Below are 21,216 nucleotides of genomic sequence, written 5' to 3' on the forward strand. Positions count from 1 at the left end.
TCTCAATTATAGAACTTCATATGGCACTTAAACTAGATTCGACATTTCCAAGTCATTTAACCTCAAGCTGCCAATTCCACATCTAGTCCTTTAGTCCCTTGGCTCCTCTTTACTATGCATAGCAAAGTTCAAGCTCATCCTTAGAGCAAATTTGTTTACTAACTTCTTACTTCATGACCACACATCAATTATAGTAATCATTAGTACTCACTCTCGAGTTTGTTCACGTGCTTATATCCATGAACTATAATAGATCCAATCAATTTTTGAAATCTCACAATCATTTAATTGAAATCAACACCACTTTTATATGGGCATAACACGCTCAATTAACATAGTGTTCTCATCTTCATGCACTCCACCAAATGAATTTACTCTTACCTCAATGCTTAATTTATACACTCCACCAAATGAATAAATTATCACGGCCTATTTGTCCAACTCCAAATTTCTCCATCCATAATCGGAGGGATATCTCATTTCATTAATCTTTCATTAGGAGCATTCATTTTAAGATCTCTCTAACATTGGCTCGTGGCACGGGTGGCATCTTAAACTCGAACAACGGCCCTACTAATGACCTTTGCATGACATTAACAAGGAAGTGAATTACTGGGAACAGGAGTTCCTATAGCTCCCATAAGATCTATAAGAAAAACCAAAATAAGTCTAAACAACTCCAAATTCTATATGCAGATGCACGTATTCTATTCTACCTAACCTGACTTAACTTAACTAACTTAACTTAACTTAACTTGAGCCACGCAGTGTCAGTGTGGATTTCTTAAAACAACTTTAAAACCAAAAACTTTAAAATCAAAAGCTTTAAAATCAAAATCTCTGATCTTTAAATCATGCTCGGATACCACTTTAATTGTCACGACCCGGAACTCCCATCGGGCCCGTGACAACCTCCGCGACGTCTCGATAGGCACTCATTACCCCGAATGCCGATCGGAACCCTGCAAGGCTTAGCATCAGCTTCCGCATCTCCCCGGTGAGCAACAGTTATTAAATCTTGCATTTCAAACAAATCATAAGTCATTTCCAAATCAAAACAATAAAATATTATTTTCTGGTTCACAGGGGCATTTTCGTCATTTTTTTTTATAATGCCGAAACTCGCCAAAAACATGGTGTAAAAGCTTAATATGTTCATACATATTTTAAATCAGATAACTAAAGTATAAAATTACTTTTACAATGACAGGTGGGCCCCCAACTAACCAATAAGAAGCGAGTTTGTGAACCTATAATTTTGACAATGCAAGGCTAACTGAAGTCTTTGATGCAATCGGCTATCTACCGGCTATCCCGAACCTGAAATGTGGGGAATTAAGGGTGGTGAGATTATAAAATCTCAGTGAGTAAACAAACACCATCTAAACTATTTAAAGGCGAGTAAATGGAGACAATTAAAAAATAATTAACTTCAGCAAATTTTTTACATCACGAATATTCATTTCAACCAAATAATCAACATGGCTCGTGAATTACTCAAAACTTGGCTCATGCCAAATCCTGTACTCGGTGATACCTGGACCAGGGGTATCCAATCGAGCCCACCAAGGTTGTTAAAAATTCATATTTCGCATAAATCATATTTTTATTTTGAAACATAGCCGTTCCTTGGCGTTGGCTGAGTCTCACTCTCACACGGTGATCCACGTGAAGTGCACTCAAAAAGCCCACCTCAGGAGATACCCTACGCGCCTCTACGACCGATGTGAGAATATAAAGGAGTTTACCGTGCCCCTCTAATAGGCTAGCCCACGGAACCCCCCACCACTGCAGTAGCTAATCTTTTATCTACCACCTGATTTATAAAATCTTTTTCTACATGACATGGCAATTTATCGCAACCTAGCCTCTCAAGGCTAAATACACAGTACAAATAATTCTAACACCAAAATCAGTTTAGCCATTCATGCTCATTTATTGTCATAAGCCATTCAATTTAAAACCATAAATTTACAACACAAGCAGGCAGTCTCCAATTACTCTATTTTCAAAACCAGTGTTCGATTTTCTAGAAAATTTATAAAATCATTTTATAAAATCACAATTTCTCCTAAAACATAGCAATTTACCATTTAAACCCATTTTCCATAAAATCACACAATTGTATAAAACTACTCTAGATAATTAAGACGATAATAAGTTTACTCACAGTTTCTGAAAACTAAATTCGGGTACTCCAACTATTACTCCTCGAATGCGATTTCTTTGCCCTTGCCAGAAGATTCGCCACCTTGACAAATTGCACAATTATGAGGTTTACTACTTTGGTACTAAACCAAAATAAACTAATTTATACTACTAATGCATGATATGAAGTGCAAAATGTCTAAATTTTGCCTAAACGAGATGTTAGCCTATTTCGGTCTTTTACCCGATAAATCGATATACGCGTCTGTTTAAACTCCAAATTAATTTGCTTCAATTTCTATACCTCAATTGCACCCAAATTGACTTAATGTTCCTTAGTTTGGTGCAAATTATCAGTCCCGGTAGCAAATTACGAAAATACCCCTAGTGGGTAAAAATTCATATTTTTGCTCTGAAAATTTCCATTATTTTTCTAGGCTCATAATTCATCATTATTCATCATAATTCCTCAAATAAACATCAATATCAGCAGCCAATATTTCCCTAGAAAATTCGGCATAATGGGTTTCAATGGGAGAAAATTATTTCTCTAGCTTATTTTTGCTATATTTCAATATAACCTAACTAAAATCACTTAATTCAATTAAAATCAACCAAAACTTAAGCTCAAAACTCATCCATGGAGGTTTGGCCAGCATGGGTGTCCATACCCACTTTCTAATTTTGCATGGAAATGAGAAAAAAATGCATGGGTAGTGAAAATCACAAGGAAAATCAATGAAATTTACCTTTTTAATGCTTGATTTCTTGATTTCTCTTGATTTTCCCCAAATTTTTTCAGCTAGGGTTCTTATTTCTTTTCCCCCTTTTTCTCTCCTGGTTTGGACAGCTGAAGAAGATGAGAATTCTGGAATTTTGACATTTTTAAAGGCTAAAATAATATATAATTATTTTTTTTTGTTTTATTAATTCCTTAAATTCTAGCCATCCATTTATTTCCAAATTTTCACCATACACTTTTACCACATATCCATAGCTTAGATAAAATTCTCAGACTTATCCAAAGTCTTGGTGGAGTAATTTTTGAAATTTACACTTTTACCCCCGTAAAAGTCAAAATTTACATTTTTGCCCCAAAAACTGAAAAATTGCCCATAGACATATATTTTCATCCCTTATACTGATACCATTCTCCAATTTGTCAAATTTGATCTAAATTCTCTCAAAATCTCAAATTTTGTCCGTGTGTGGAAAAATTACGATTTTGCCCCTACACTCCAAAAATCACCGAAATTAAACTTTTTCACTGTCAAACCCTCAAATTATACTCCAATACTCAAATCATACACCAATAAGTTAAATGGGGCCAAAAAAAAATCTTTTCTCAAAATTCTCATTTTGTCCCCAAGTGGCAAATGATCATTTTGCCCCTAGATAGTGAAAATTTCGGTTTGACTCCAAATTGATCCTCGAACTCCGAATTACCATTTTGAGTCATTCCTGAACTGTGAAACTCTTAATTTCACCTCAAAATTCCTATTTGAACAAGTTCGAGGCTTAATCGACTTAATGATACCATTGTAGGCAATATTATCTTTTAACGATTCCTCGAACTTCCTAAACATGCAAACATTCTATTAAGCATGTAAATGACGTCGTAATTATTTTATAGAACAGGGTTTGACAAGAACCATGTAGCCATCATCCTTGTAGATTGAAATCTCAACTCATCCAATTTGAAGCATGACAAGAGAAGGAAGATACGTTATGACTTATCTTTAAGGAACTCACTAAAATGGTTTTTTAAAAGGGTGAGAGAGCGATGGAGATAAATTAAATTAGAGGAGTTTGGAGTTAAAGTTTGTTTGGTTAGTGAGAAAGTGAGAGAAAGTGTAAGAAATCTTTGTCTGCAATTCGGTTTTATATTATCAAATTTCAAAGATAGAAATTAAAAGAATAGTTAAGGTGAATTTATTTGTGGTTTGTGTAGAAAAAGAACAGTTAATTTTTTGTTAATTTTTTAATTTAAAAAATAATAAGAAGAAAATGAAAAAAATAGACAAGTAATATAAGGAAAAAAAGAAATTGAAAAAGAAATTAGTTAGAATTTTTTTAAATGAACTATTTTGTGAATTATTTTTAATGAAAATGGTATTGTCATGAAAAATTTAAAATATACTTTTCACTTACCATCATGCCTCTGCTATGTAAACCAAAAAATTGATTCAACTTATTTTTTGAAGAATATAATTTTCATCACTGGATATAAAATAACTTTTTATACAAATTGTGGCAAGCTATCTTTGTACATGTGTAAAAATTTAATTGGCATGATGAAACTATATATATATTCAATTTGTTGCTAAGATATGTAATAATACCATTCACAATTTTTAACCTCAAATGATAATTAAATTTTAAAAAATGCATATCGATCCAATATTTAACAAAAATCATGATATTATCATCAAAAAATCTTTACCAGTTATAAATCTTGTTGCGTAGTGCAAATATCTTCTAATTAGAAATTAAAATAGAATTTTAGGTGAAAAAAAAAAGGAACAACTATTGAGTAGTAGGGTTTGGTCGGCAGTTCATAAGAGGGTCGTGATCCTGTAGCAACAAGATTCAAATCTTGACAACTGGTTTATCTTCATTGTAGACGTAATAAATGAATAAAATATTTAATTATGATTAATTAATTCTTTCAGTAAAAAAAACAAAACCCAAAGTTTATTAATAATCAAAAAAAGTTTTTTGTTTGTATAATGATCACAATGTTGAATATGAAAGGGTTTAATTCCTCCAATCTGTTGTATGATAGCAGAGGACTTGGAAAAATATGACACAAAGTAGAGCATTCTCTGTTTGGCATTCCATATCTGAAGTCAAGCATAAATGCTAAACTTAGTCAAATGTAAGTTGGGCAAGACTATCAACTTTCCCATCTTAATTTACAAGCAAAAAAATGAGAGCCACCAACCTCAATTTTGACTAAATGATTTTGACTTGATTTAATTGCACAAAATTAGGTTAAATGTATTTGACTAAAAGATTTTGTCATTCAAATGCATTCTCATTCTTCGTATATTTTTTTACCTGGCCTTTGCAACTACCCATCTTAATTGAAAAGTAGACAACTTGTAGGTTTGAATACTATTAAGCATTCTGTGTCTTTTAATATATATATAATTAAGAGAAGGAAAATTCGAACTTTGCTCTATAAAAATAAGATAATGCACTATCTAATGAGCTAAATACTTGAATGTATATATATATATATATTTGTTATTTTACATCTTTATATAACTTTTTGTAGAAATAAATTTTAAAAAATTAATCAATAGATTTCACAATATCTTAAAAATTTAGACTTTTTAATCAATATGCTATTTATATTATATCAATAGAGAATACCTTAATTTACAATATATATTTAACAGTTTAAATTTTTATATTTTTAAAAAATAATTGTGCATTTTTAATTAGTTTGAAATTTTACATGCATGATCTATACACAAAATATGAAAATCTAACTGTTACATTAACAAAATAAAAATTATATAAAAAATATGAAAAAATGTAAAACTCAACAAGTTTTAAACTGGTGTAAGTGGATCCCTTTTATATATATATATAAAAAAAGAGCCCCACCTCTTTGGTCTATATTATTTAATTAGAATTAGTCTCAAGGAGAACGATGCTTGCACCAGTAATAAATTATGGAATATATACTTGCAAATAAAAGGAAAAAATGGCAAAGTGAAAGACTAAATTGACCATATTAATTGAAAAAAAAGGAAACGATAATGCTGGTGCTTGTGGGCTAATTAATTTGATCAAGTAATTGATGACCTTATTCAAACTTTATTTGAATATTTGCATGGTTTGCAAGAATTGAATTCGTCCAAGACAAGTTATGTTATTTATGTCTTGTTTGAGAAGATCAAACCATGGAAGACAATTGTTTAATGCTAGCTGAATTTAAAAAACATATTTAAAAGCATGTTGGTCAAGTATCTTTTCAAACCCAATTTTTTAATGATATGATCGATGAAATCTTCTTGTCAGGAGCAAACCCAAAAGGTATTTAAATAAGAAAAATAGTGAAACACACGTAAAGCAAATATGTATAATGTGGTTGGATGCTCTTTATTTACATATATATGATTTTAGAGACTTTTAAATCCACCAATATCAAAACCTAAACCTCCTCAGACGTATTCCCAAAATTTAGGTTGGCAAAATCTGATAACTAGAAACCTAAGTGACACAAACCCAGAGGGACTGGGGCCCAAACCCGGAATAAAATCAGCGGAGGCATGTTCTTTCTATGGCTCGGATGAAAGCGCTCGGCGCCAGTCCAGGCAAAATTTGGTCGAGGGGCGGCTTCTCTTAATAACAAAGGGGGCCATGGCCGCCCAAATATTTTATTTTAATATATAATTAATTTTTTTAAACCTCTCCAAATATTGTGAATTTATTAACTAAGTCCAGTATATAAATTTCAACTTAATATGTTTAATTTATCATATTTAAAAAAATAAAAATGAATCTACTTACCCAAATCACTAAATCTTAATATAAATTTAAACTTATCATAACATGTTATATCTCAACAGTTCAGCTCAATAATCTAATATACTAATTAGTAATTAACAATTGAAAAGGTAAATTGAAAATAAAAAAAAGCTTCATCTAGAAGCTACCATTTTGTGTAAAACACACAAAATAAAGAGATATTTCACTTGAATCTGAAAAATCATTTTTCTTCCAGTTTTTCTGTTTGGCTTCTTTAAAAATGTTCTAACTCCACCCTGGTTGCTAGAGTCGAATATCCCAACCTTAGAGGCAGACTGAAGGTGGTGGTGTGACCGCCACCCCTCAATTTATAATTTTATATAATTATTTTTTAATCATTCTTTATTTTAAATTTTTACTATCCAACTTTAGTGGCTAGAGCTCATGTCTGCCTAAAAAACAAAAAAAAATATTAAAAATTTTATTAGTTTCCTTATTAGTTTTAATTCTCGTTGATATCATTAAAAATGTTATACAAAAGGTGTGTGGACTGTACGATTAATTTCATAAAAAATGCTTGGAGACCGCAAGTTCTACTCAAAACAAAAACCAAAGAAAGTGCCACTTCCGGATCAACTCTTTAAAAAATACTTTTCACAATATCTTCAACGCATGATTATCACAGCAATTCCCACTTGTCCAAGGTTCCAAAATTCCAAGCTTACTTTCATGCCTTCAAATAGTTACAACTTGTAGTAATTAGGGTGCAAACTTTGGTACTTACAGTTGTCAACTCCCTCCTCACCCTGCCACATCCCTTCTCTTTTTGCTTGCTCAAAATTCTTTTGCGGAAAATGACCAAAAGAAAACCCAAAAGTATCATAATTTCACTTGTATCCTTTTTGGACGGTTGTTGCCACCGCGTACATCTGCAGTGTTCATCGTCGACTCCATATTGTTTTTAGCATAACCAAAAAGTCATCCTTTTATACTTTGTCCTTCTTCAATCCTTAAACACAAGTCTTACACCGTTCTAATTTCATAAACCTTACTCTTTAATTTTCAACAAAGCTTATTCATGCTATTGAATTAACCTACGGATTTCATGAGTAAGGTACCAATTAGTTTTCTCGTTTAACTGAAAATTTTTTTGCCTGTCATACTAATGCTACCAAGTATGCGAGTTTCTTTTAAGAGTAAAATACAAAAATCTCCTTCAATATATTTTTAAAATACACTTTAATGCCTCTTGTTTCAAAATACACGGTTAACCCCATTAACTTTATCACTTTAGACTTTTCAAAATAAAAAAAACACTTTTCCATCACTATATTAGTCAACAGTTATTTACAAATATGAAAAATCAAAATTATCCTCAAATAATTACAAAATTAAAAAATATCATAATTTAATTTAATTAAATAATAAAAATATTTTTATATTCAAGATCTATCAACTTAAAAAAATAAAAAAGAGATACATAATGATGAAAAAAATAAAAACTAAACAAAATGAATTATTTAAGAATATTTTATTAACAATTTCAAAAAATCATAATTTTGAAGTGAAAAAAATTAAAAAAAATTAAGTAATAATATTTTAATTAAACCAAGTATTATTTTTTAATTGTTTTCTTTTTTTTTTCCCTTGTTCTTTGTTTTTCTCTTGTTCTCTTTTCACTTGTATCGAAAAGCATAATGGTTCCTTCTTCTTTTTTTTTTGTTTTTTTATCTCTCTGTCTCCTTCAATCTCCACAAACCACCATGACTGCAAATCCAAAATCATTATCACCGAGACACCAACACCATATAGTGAATTTTCAATAATAATTACAAAAATTTAAATAAATTTACAATATTTAATAAAAAATAATAACTCAAATTTTACAATATTTCAACTTAGAATGCTTTGAATTTAAAATTGATCTTAGAGGAGCTTGGTTGGTTGAATTTAAAATAGATCTCAAAAGAGCTTGGTTAAGAAATACAAAAACCTCCCTAAATACAAAAAATTATAATTAGTTTAATTAGAATATTATTACTTAATTTTTTCACTTCAACATTATGAGTTTTTTTGAATTGTTAATAAAATAATCCTAAATAATTTTTTTTCTTTCTTTTAATTTTTCCTTTTTTTCCCATCATTATTACTTGTCTCTTTTTTATTTTTTAAGTTGATAAATGTTGAATAAAAATATTTTTGTTTTTATTTTAAGTAAACTAGATTATGATATTCTTTGTATTTTTTTATTTTTCAATTATTTGAAGGTAATTATGACTTTTCATATTTGTAAATAACTATTGACAATGGTAATGAAAAATTAAAAGGGTCAATATTGTGTTTTGAAACAAAAAGATCAAAGTGTACTTTAACGGTATATTGAGGAGAATTTCTGTGTTTTACCCGTACGTCACAGCAGGAAGTGTGACTTGTGGCATGGTTGAAGGAACCTTTGATTGAAATAATTAGGCAATTTCTGTTAGGAAGTGTGAATTTGCAAGCATGGTTAGTGCAAAGCAGTTTGAAGAATGATAGTGGAGTGTAATTTCCTGATCAAATAAAAAATAATGAACAAATTGACCAAGACTGTTGAAAAGGTGTGCGTTTAAACTATTGTGCGCCGTCTCGTTTGACTGAGGCCACGCTTGGAACACGACATGACTTGCACACATTTCCTCAGTACTTCCCATTATCAATAGTAATGCAGTGGGAAACAAAGCATCCTCGTTGCGTCTCCGTGCACATTCCACTGCGATCCTTCTTAATTTAATTTTCTCATGCATATTTATTTTTTTAATTTTTGACTCTCTACTAACAACAATTTATATACAATCTGTTTCTCTTTATTTACCCATAAATAGTCATACTTAATAATTAATATACTACACTTTTTTATACTCATGCAAACTTTTGTTTTCTCAAATATACTTAAACAGAAGAAATATATATTACTTTCAAATACATATAAATATATAGTAGCTTTCCAAAGTTAGAAAATTAGTTTCTCTAATTAAATAAATCAATTTACTCATGTCATTGGAATAAAAACTAAAAATAAAAAAGTCAAAAATATTTAAAAAGCCAAAAAAAAAAATCGCAATCATATATAAAAAAATTAGGAAAGAGAAACTAACACGGTATCTAACTGTTGGCTCAACACCTCAGCATTGAACCCAACAAAAATGGAACTAAGATATCAGCGAAGTAAAATCTGCTTCCTCTTCCACCAAACCAAACTTATTGATAAATCAAGTGAGGGACATTGAAAGTTATGGGGAAAACCAATAAATAACGATAAAATGAGTGTAATAAATTTAAAAATCATAAATAATTGGTTGCTCAAAACTTTCAAATAACTAATAATATTTTATTGTCATGTATTGGGAGTATAGAAGTTCGAAACCTAATTACATCAAACAAAAACCATATTGTTGTGAAATCCCAATTTTTTTTGATGATTTTGAGTATTAATGAATTATGTGGATGGATTATGCTCTAAGATAATGTTGGATGTTGGATGAATTTTTTTCCCAACTTTATTTACATGAAATTCTTCTTATGATGTTGTTGAATTAATGTGGTAACTGATGTATGAGAAAATGGAATTAAATAAAGGCCAAAGGAAAGCATTTTTGTAGAACAAGGCATGAATGGTCGATCTTTAAACAAGGAGGGTTGATTTTTGGAGTGGAATAAGCTTTAGAGAGCTATTGGATGTGTCTAGGATCAACCCCTGAGCAAGGGAGGGTCGATCCCAACATGATAAGCTCTTTAACAAGCTTCTAGAATGGCCTAGGATCCACCCTCGTGGAAGGGAGGATCGATCCCAACAAGAGAAAACACTTAAAAATATTTTGGGAAGCTTTAGGATCAACCCTCAATGAAAAAGGGTCGATCCCTAAAAGCTGGGAATGTAAGATAAGCTACAAGAACTCATAAAGGTTGACCCCTTAAGGTCAAGGGTTGATCTTAGCTACTTGTAGATAGAAAAATAAGCCTAAGGATCGAGCCCTAAGGTTTAAAGAGTCAATCTCAAGGCTCCAGTGTCACGGTCCAAACCCTGGTGTTCATGACCTGCACACGAGCCTGGCAGGCAAAGTTCACGAGACCCGAGCAAGCCTCAGAGTTCAAATCAAACATACATAGCCAAGGGATCTCATGATCAAATATTCATAAATAAACTTTGAATTTAAATATAAAACATTATCCCTTGCACATAAGTCTTATATGATATTTATAAGGTCATACATTGGCCATATAAGGTAAGTTCGTATATAACAACCCTCACACAATTTTCAAATGGTACATAAACTTTGTGGCGTTCATGGGTTGGAGAAGGAAGAGGTACAATCGTGGTAGCCACATCACTTCTTAAAGGTAATGTTATTTTTCTGATTACTTTTCTTCTAATTTTGTTTATATTAAAACCACCAAGGTGATCCATGAGTCGCGGCATGGCATGGTATGTTTAAATTTTTATTTTTCGCTGCGTATGATAATTGTTATCTCTAAGTTTCATGCCATTTCAGTAAGAATACCACTCAATTATAGCCCATTGTGGGGGTAAGAGTACCACATGAATATAGCCCATTGTGAGGGTAAGAATACCAACTTGACATTGTGAATGGTATGTATAAGAAAATGTGTGTTGATGATAAAGTACTTATATGAACAATGATGTGATTTAAATATTTAATTTTGTGGTTTTGCCTTGAATGGATATCATGGTATTAATGAGTATGATGATTTAATAGTAACTTTAACCTCCAAGTGAGAGGTAATGCTCGAAGGTCAAGTTGTGAGCTAGTATAATGTCGTTACCTAAGTTGAAGGTATCGGTACCCTTGATGTGAACTCTCTCGTTTTCTCCTTGCAAATATTTTGTTTTTGGAGCTATAGATGGTTACTGATTCTTAGGCAACTTGGCTTTCTAATGCATTTATAAAATGTTTGAAATGAGATTATTGATGTTTGAAAGGATTATGTTAAAGTTTACAAACTCATATTGAATTTTTGCAAAGTATGGTTTGATGCAAAAACTCTTTCCCCCTTGCTTGTCTCTTTTCCCTTATCTACTTATGGAGTCCTTGTAACTTACCCGTTATTTTCTCTTTCTTTTGTTTTACAAATTAGTAGCTCGCTTAACTAGGAGCCTTGTGGAGTAGTAGCTTAGCTTATACTTGGTAGGTATGGTAATACCTTTCTTCCAGTTTACTCAGTTCATTACACTCCGCAATGTGTCAAGTCAAGTCTTTTAATGTTGGCACTTGGATGACACTTGGTTATGTAAATAAATGTTGATATGCTCATATTTGTTTATTAATTGTGAATATTGTGTTGAGTCTTGGAAATGGGTGCAAGTAAATGTTAACACTATGATGAAAGAACCATAGGAGATGTAGGCACGCAATGCGTGCCGAATCACATATGGTATGTATAGAAATCACACTTGATGTTGAGAAGTTCCATGGTTGTGTGATGGTACGTATGTGATAAATGAATGTATTATGATGCACACGTTATGTTGAGATGTTTCATAATAATACGACAATGCGTATATAATTATAATGTTGTATGAATGTGGTGGATGTTAAACCCAAGCATGATGAATAAGGCTTGTTTAGGTCTAGTGGGTCATACCCACGTAGACTCATGTGCTAGTTACAATCCTTCATGAAACGAGATGTGATAATTGTTTTATAAAATCTCATTTATAAATTTCAAATAAAATTGATTTAATTATTTTTTTTTCAAAAACGTATTTCAAATTATAAATTTATATAATATTAAAAGGTTAAAATCCAAAAGTTTTACATTTCGTACCATTCTAGTTCAATTCAACGATTAGTAGAATATGAAATGATTTTTCAAATAAATTTTATTTTTTTCATTTTTTTCAAAAAATTTATTTTGAAATCATTAATTAATGGAATATAAAAAGATTAAAATCAATATGATAATGTTTTATGAATTTCCTCTCCCTATCATTTTCATTTTTTCTTTTTTAAAAGTTTATTTTGAAATCATTAATTAATAAAATACGAAAAGATTGAACTTTATATGTATGTGTGTGTAAGTGTGTGTCTATATATATAGAAGGTTATTACTTAAAAGTATATAGTGGGGTATATATACACATTTTACTGAAATATTGAATTATTATGTTTGTAATTTTTTGAGTAATCCTTTCCCACATGCAACATCATAATAAACTTAATATGTTCAAATAATAAAATAAGTGTAGAATTAATTAGCAGCTTATATTATTTAATTTCACTTCAATATGCCCTATAATATTAAAGGAGTAGCCGGAAGCCTAGCAAGACTACTGAACTGGTTTGGTGCATGGGCAGTTTCTTACACTTTCAACTTCTTTATGAGCTGGAGCTCCTATGGTACCTTCATTCTTTATTCTGCAATCAATGCATTGTTTGTGGTCACAGTGGTTCCTGAAACAAAGGGGAAAACCCTGGAACAAATTCAAGCAGCCATTAATGCATAGAGAATCAAGAAAATGAAGCAGCTCATTCTTCAGTGAGGCAGATATCTTGAGAGATTGGAGAGGCTTCCTAGAAATGAAGAACATTTACTGATGCCTTCAAAATCAAGCAAATTGGATGCTACATTTGGGTATTTTATAATGGAAATGAGATATTAACACTGAAGGAGATACAAAAACAAAAGGCACCATTTCTACGCTAAAGGAAAGCAAATGAGAACGAGACATCAGGCTCTGCTTCCCTTTTATAAGATGCATTGCCAATCAGAAATTATTTACAACCCAAAACGTTGTATTCGTAAAATTAAATTATTGTCTACACAATTTTATTTTTTGTGTTTGATTTTAATATTGTTATTAGTAAATCATGGTCATGGATCCTTACATTCAAGGTGGAAAACCACTTACCCAAAAATTAGTGAACCATTTCCTTTGCAAAAAAAAAAAATTTAATTAGGTTATAGTAATTGTTTTAGTTATCTTAATATTTATATATATTATGTGAATGAAATGCATATAAAAAGAATTTTTTTAATAGATGATATTTTATATATTATAATATAATAATACGTATGAAATTATATTATAGTTGTATTTATAAAATTATTAATTTTTATTTCATTAGATCATATGATTATTTATTGTTTATTTCTTAAAAGGTTTTTTAGTATTGATTATTATGCTTGCAATAATTTCAATTACTTTTATGATGAAAAGCCAAAACAAAACATTTTTTTAAAAACAAAATAGATGATGATCCGAATCGAACCCTAATTAAGTATTTTGCTAAGTCGATGATAATGGATTCAAAACAAAGTTGCTGATTCTTTTTCTAAGTGTTTACTTGCTGCAAATTCTTTTTTCAGTTAATTATTTTATATAGGAGAAGGAAAATTCTAACCTTATTCTTTGAGCATGATGATCCTATATACATCAACTACTGAATCAAATATTCAAATTCACTTTTAAGTTATAGAACTTATTTAAGCTAATAAGTTTAAATAAAGGTTAAAAAAAGTAAAATTACATGATAAAAATAGTTTTAATGCTACGCTTCATTGAAATACTAACTCTAAGTGGGATTATTTAGCTTTTATATCTGAATTCTAAAACTTTATTAAATTTGGAAATGAGAGAGTAAATATTATATAATTGTAAAATTAAAATGGTTATGGAATGCAATCTTGGCCGAACCAAGTTGAAAAATGGGGGCGCTACCTTTAATTGACTTTGACATTGCCACTCTCGAACGCCATCTCACAAAAAGACAAACTCGTTGAAACAAACTACATTGTTGTTGTAATTTTAAGTATTTTGGGTACAAACTGTTTTGCTAGTTTAAAAGACTTAAGCTGGCAAGGTGTGAAAGTGTTCCTTATAAAAAACCCCTTATTCTTTGCAAACAAACTCACACTCCAACGATCCCACAAAGCGCAATATGGAGCATTTCTATCTCTCCCTCCTCCTACTCTTTGTTTCCTTTGTAACTCTCTCCCTCTTCGTCCTTTTCTACAGGCATAAGTCCAACTACTCCGCCCCTAACCTCCCTCCAGGCAAGCCCGGCCTTCCCATCGTCGGCGAGAGCCTCGAGTTCCTGTCTACCGGATGGAAAGGCCACCCAGAAAAGTTCATATTCGACCGCATAGCCAAGTACTCTTCTCAGGTCTTCAAGACCAATATTCTTGGCGAGCCTGCAGCCGTCTTCTGCGGTGCTGCCGGTAACAAGTTCTTGTTTTCTAACGAGAACAAGCTTGTCACTGCATGGTGGCCAAGCTCGGTTGACAAAATCTTCCCATCCTCTTTACAAACTTCATCCAAAGAGGAATCGAAAAAAATGAGGAAACTCCTCCCTCAGTTCTTGAAACCTGAGGCCTTGCAAAGGTATATAGGTATCATGGATACTATTGCCCAGAGACACTTTGCTTCGGGATGGGAAAACAAAGATGAAGTGGTGGTGTTCCCGCTTGCAAAGAGGTATACCTTTTGGTTAGCTTGTCGTTTGTTTTTGAGTATCGAGGATCCCAACCACGTAGCAAAGTTTGAGGGTCCTTTCCATCTCTTGGCTTCTGGGATCATTTCTCTTCCCATTGATCTGCCTGGAACCCCATTTAACCGTGGCATAAAGGCATCAAATTTCATTAGAAAAGAGCTTGTGAAGATCATCAAGCAAAGAAAGGTAGATCTTGCAGAGGGAAAGGCGTCACCAACTCAAGATATACTGTCCCACATGTTGTTGACGAGTGATGAGAATGGACAGTTTATGAACGAGATGGATATTGCTGACAAGATCCTTGGATTATTGATTGGAGGACATGACACGGCCAGCGCTGCCTGCACTTTCATTGTCAAGTATCTTGCAGAGCTTCCTCACATGTATGAAGAAGTTTACAAGGGTATGTTTTCTCTACCTTTACACTTGTTTCCCTTTTTTTTCTTCTTTTTGTTATACTTCCCATACGTATTGAAGGTTTTCAGCTCTACGGAGATATTCCATGCAACTATTCATCAATTGATTGTTACTTTTTAATCATTGGAAGTGAAAAGCATTTTTTATATATGACAAAAGCAAACAATAATTTTCAGTAATAAAAATTAAACATATAATAATTTTTTGGAAATAAAATGTATAGTTTTAGTAATTTTATCTATAATAAGTATATATTTTAGTCATTTATTCAATGTTTTTATTCGGGTAAATTTTTTCTAATGGTTTGCCTTTACTATACTTTGGCATCTTTTTTAGAAAGTAAGGTAAATAGATAATATAGCTGCCTAAAATGGAACTTACTTTTAACATAAAGGTAGTTGTTAAGGATTATAAATTGTTAGATCATTGGTTTTTTTTTTAAAATTTATTTAATAAACTTAAATGAATTTTTATAATTATCAGTTGGTTTCAAATTGAATTGTTATTCTTAATATGCAATATGAAAACGTATAAATTATTCAAATAACTTCTCTTAATCTTTATACATATATTTGCAAATTAACATCTTATTATTGCTCCTCTATGTCCTTGTGCGTGAACCCTTTCCTGTTGGTGCTTTTCTCATTAACTTACATTAAATCGGTCAAGAAACATAAAGTTAGCCAAGACGAAGTGAAGAGAAGGAAAGGAAAGAAAAGTTCACTTTATTATTAGTCAAATTAATATAACTGGTCACTTTTGAATTAGTTTTAAGCGAAAGTTCCAAAAATTAGTGTGAACCAAAATTCTCATAAAAAAAACAAAAGCTGTCTGAGTTTGGAATAGATGCATGGGCTTCCTCAATCAACCTTCAATGGTGCAAGAAATTATTTTTGTTGGTTGAATAAACTAAATCTTTTATATACTTATTTATCTAGTCAAGTGCGTGTAAAATACTGAAATTTGAACAAGTCACCAACCCCCGTAAATTGAAAAATACCTAAATTCTAAGACTCAAACATCATATGTGAACCAATCATAACGGCTTGATGACCTCTCCAAATTTAGGACAAAGTCTTCCTACTTCCAAAGTAAATACAAATGTCATGATCCAATATTATACTTGTTAGAAAACCATTTGTCTTGCCGATTGAAAATATACCTGGGGCGGTCTTTGTTTTATGGTATATATTGTTCATTGAGCCGGCAACAACAGTTGAACTAGCAAGTTGGCGGATATGCCTGCCTGGAATTCAATTTCCCTCCTTTTCCCTGTACAGAACAAATTGAGATAGCAAATTCAAAAGCCCCTGGTGAATTACTCAATTGGGACGACATCCAGAAGATGAAGTATTCATGGAATGTTGCCTGTGAAGTGCTGAGACTTGCCCCACCACTACAAGGTGCTTTTAGGGAAGCCATCAATGACTTCATTTTCAATGGTTTCACCATTCCAAAGGGCTGGAAGGTGACTCCTCATTCTCCCATTCATAATCTTTTTGACCCAATATGAAAACAATATAATATATATATATATATATATATATATATATATATATATATATTGTAAAAAAAATTGGTTAACTTTCTTTGTTTCTTAATTAAGTCCCTCTTCCTTGTGCAGTTATATTGGAGTGCAAACTCAACACATAGAAACCCCGAATGCTTCCCGGAACCACTGAAATTTGACCCTTCAAGGTTTGAAGGAAATGGGCCAGCTCCTTACACATTCGTTCCGTTTGGTGGAGGTCCTAGGATGTGCCCTGGCAAGGAATATGCTCGATTGGAAATACTTGTTTTCATGCACAATCTTGTCAAAAGGTTCAAATGGGAGAAATTGCTTCCTGATGAGAAGATTATCGTTGACCCCATGCCAATGCCTGCAAAGGGTCTTCCAGTTCACCTTTATCCTCACAAAGCTTAAAGTGGCTTTACCTCTCGAGTCAACACATTCGTTATCTCTCTTGCAGTACAAAAGCAATTGTAATTTTTGTTTTCAACTCTTGGGTCTGTCATGTTTGAGCATCAGCACATTTTACACTACGTCTCTGTTTATTACGTTAGCTTTTTTACATTATAGTTGTAAAATGAATACTAAATAATTTTTGTTTATTGTGATATATAACAGGTACATGGTTTGACGGGTATCAATACCTTATTTCACAACATCCATGGTATTACTATTAACTAATTCTTGCAAACAAAATCAATAAGATCATTGAGAAGTATCTCTGAGCTTATTTAAACGATCTTCCAATTGAGGAGAACTAGAAGAAACTGATTCCTTTGATAGATCTAACTAGCCAATATGCACCAGGATTTGCCTTGTTATTATAAAATTGAGTCCATCTATCGTGACATATATAAATTAATAAATGAAAATGAATGAATTCTAATAAAAATTGACCTTAGTGTAAGATCAATATGTTAATTATAAATATGAATCATTAATTTAAATTTAAACTTGTAACTTGTAAAACTCAATATCAAATAACAGCTTTATAAATTAATTAAAAATATTTCAATTACTGGATTTTTTGTTTACATTAGATATCATTTCTTTACTACCCATTTGCCTTTGGATAAAAAACAATCATTGTTTGACCTCCTGACACAATTGGATGTGGTTTGCTTGTTACTCAAACCATTTCAAGAATCTGTAAGTTGATTTGCGATAATCTGCATGTAGAAATCCTTTATTTCTCCTCCTTCCTCATTCTTCAATTCTTTCTCCTAACACTCGGAGATATCCATATGATACTAGTCATGGAAAATCTTCTTCCATACAAAAAAAAAAAAAAAATCTGAGTGTTTGACCGATCTGGTGGAGAGACTATTCTTTGTACACGGTATATCCACGCCTAAAGACTCATCCAACAAGGGTTTTGGGTGGTCAGTGAACTAGAATAATGGTAGAGGCTCCACCGATGATGTTCCCACCATGACCCGAGTGCACCACTTCAATTGTCACAAATTGGCACTAAATAAACTTATCAAATTTGTAACACCCGCGATCTTGATGATTACCTATGCATGGAAGTCAAACAAATTAAGAGCTAATTTGAACCTTGATGTATATGATTATGAATTAAGGGAAGATGATATGAATATGTTCATATGTGAATGACGATGATATATATAAGTATGTGAAGGCTCAAAATAATGTTGTGCATATGTTTGGCACATGAATAATATTGTGCATTTAATTGGCACATAGATGAATATGACATTTAATCAAATTATGTTAAGTTTTGACTGATATATTATGTGGCATAGAGCATGAATGAGAATTTGAATTGTATGATGAGTTTATGTAATGATGTTGAGCATTTCATGATGAATTAAGATGAGAATGTAAGCAGGAAGTGAATGTGAAGTTTGAAATTTGAACTTAGGAAGCTTGGGGTGTTGAAAATATGCAATTTGGAGTAAATGTATCAATACATTCTTAATAGGAAGAACACAAAGAGGCATTTTATGAATTTTCTATTGATACATTTAAGAATGTATCAATAGATTTGAAGAAGAAAGCATTCTATGTAATTTCTATTAATACATTGTCCAAATATATTGATAGATTTCGGCTAGGGGACATTTTGTGAAACATGCATCGATAGATTTCCTCAATTTATCGATACAATTTGTGTAGAGAGCATTCTATGTGATTTCTATCGATACATTGCCTCATGTATCGATAGATTTGAAGAAAATCCATGAAAATGTATTGATACATTTACAAATGTATCGATACTTGCATGTAAATTTGAATATATATATATATATGAGCTTTGTGTTGTTCGCCCATTTGAAAACAAAGGAAAATAAAACCTCTCTATACAGCCCTTGGATTCCCATGTCCCACCCAAAGAAATTTGAAGTTTGGAGAAGGCATTTCAAGCCTAGAAAATCAATCTAGAGGTAAGATTAAAGCTTTTAACCTATCAATTTTCAATTTCAATGGTTCATAAGTTAAAATTTTCATTATTCCAATTTTGGTGGTTGATGATGCTTGAAGTTGCTGTAGATTTGGAATTTCAATGAGTCAAACTAGCTACTAAGGTGAGAATTAAGTATATTATTTATGAATTAAAGGAATTTGAGTTTGTATGACAAATAGCTAGAAGTGGAGCTATTTAAAAATGCTTGAAACCTACTGAAAGCTAAGAATAATGGATGGTGTGAGCTTTATGTGCAAGGGAGAATTAAGGTGTGAGCTTGCTACTGAGTTGAGAGTAACTGTATGATAAGGAGAATTTAGATTGATTGTTGCAAGAGCAAAGTGTCAAGGTGAGTGGGAATGTTTTATAAATTTTGAGCATAATGACTTTGATGTGCATATATGCTTCTTGTGATATGATATATGTGTCTAGAAATGTTACGTCTAGACTAATAGATGCTTATAAATTGCATGCAACTCCTAGAGGAACAATGTCTAGGCAAGATATTGATAAACAACTTTGATGTTTCTAGGAATGAACCTCATGATTAGCAATGTTATTATGTGAACTATGACAGATCTTAGATTATGAAATTGATGATATTCCATAATAAATTAATGGATGTATTGTTATGAATTGTCAATGGTAATTGAGAGAACAAATTTTATGTACATGATGTATAATATGAGTTGACTCTCACACAATTACTATGGAAGTTTAGTGAGGAGTTATGATCACCAATGATATGAATTAAGTATGTTCTGTCCAAGAGTGAATTCTCCAACTATAAAAAAGACTTCTCCAACACATTTTAAGAGAAAAAAGAGCTAAGAAAAAGATCATTTGATCTAGGATCAAATGAAATGAAGAAGAAAAGGAAAAAAAAAAGAGGAAAACCAAGCCAGAGCAAGCCACTCAAATTTTTCCAAAAAGCTTGTGAGCTATCTGATGTGTGCATCAAATACATATATTTAATGGGAGATTAAATATGTAATTAGTCTAAGTTAGACTAGATTTAAGATCAAATTTAAGTGTTTTTTAGTTATTTTATTAGTTTAGTTTAATTTATATTTAAATGTTTATTTTAAGTTAATAATGTTAGTTTTATATTATTTATATTTATTTTTATATTTTTTGTAGGAGTAGGATAAAAAATAATTTCAATTGGTGAAGAAAGGTGCATAATAGACTGGTGCTCTGTTTGCATATATTTCGGTTCTTCGAGCATATCTTTGGCTACAGAAATCCCAATGACATGATTTTTGAACCATTAAAAAGTTAAGAGGTAGGGCTACAAATTTTACTTTGCCCAGTTCTGATTGGAAAGACGTCGAAATCTTTGTCGAAGTGAAAGTACTATACCAAAAGAATAGAATTGAGACAGAACCTGTGAGAGCCGCGGCGCTCACCGTATTTTCCAAAAATAACAAGCTTATGGGAGTTGGAAAGCTAGGGTTTTTGGAGGCTATTTAAAGGCCTTTTACAGAGGTTTCTTGGGGGAGGCACCAAGTAATTTCTTTGGAAAAAAAGAGCCAACAATGAAGCAAGAAAGGAAGAGAATTGAAGGGAGAATCAAGATCACAAAACTTCAATTATTAGTTTTCTCTCTCTACTTTTGTGTTTTTCTTATTCGCTTTGACTTGGATTAATGGCTAATTTTCTTTGAATAAAGTTTTTATTAGATACTATAAACTAAACTATTTTTCTAGGATTGTAATTGAATTCTCATGTAATCTAAATTT

At 31.5% G+C, this 21,216-nt stretch overlaps 1 protein-coding gene across 1 annotated transcript; it reads left to right on the forward strand.

Moving 5' to 3' along the window:
* The first annotated feature begins 14,523 nt into the window (after positions 1-14,523).
* On the forward strand, positions 14,524-17,702 carry LOC18589551 (beta-amyrin 28-monooxygenase-like). The gene is made up of 3 exons (XM_018126579.2): positions 14,524-15,522; positions 16,817-17,004; positions 17,161-17,702. The coding sequence occupies exons 1-3, from the start codon at positions 14,568-14,570 to the stop codon at positions 17,458-17,460; spliced, it is 1,443 nt and encodes a 480-aa protein (XP_017982068.2). The 5' UTR covers positions 14,524-14,567; the 3' UTR covers positions 17,461-17,702.
* Positions 17,703-21,216: the final 3,514 nt, after the last annotated feature.

The sequence above is a fragment of the Theobroma cacao genome, chromosome 9 (genome assembly GCF_053813885.1).
Source record: "Theobroma cacao isolate CCN51 chromosome 9, ASM5381388v1, whole genome shotgun sequence".
NCBI lineage: Eukaryota > Viridiplantae > Streptophyta > Magnoliopsida > Malvales > Malvaceae > Theobroma > Theobroma cacao.

What these genes read in the sequence shown, in the direction of transcription:
- LOC18589551 (XM_018126579.2), top strand. Translation starts at nt 14,568, where the DNA reads ATGGAGCATTTCTATCTCTCCCTCCTCCTACTCTTTGTTTCCTTTGTA. An exon ending in GTATGAAGAAGTTTACAAGG is followed by an intron (nt 15,523 to 16,816) that starts GTATGTTTTCTC and finishes TTCCCTGTACAG; the next exon opens with AACAAATTGAGATAGCAAAT. An exon ending in CCATTCCAAAGGGCTGGAAG is followed by an intron (nt 17,005 to 17,160) that starts GTGACTCCTCAT and finishes TTCCTTGTGCAG; the next exon opens with TTATATTGGAGTGCAAACTC.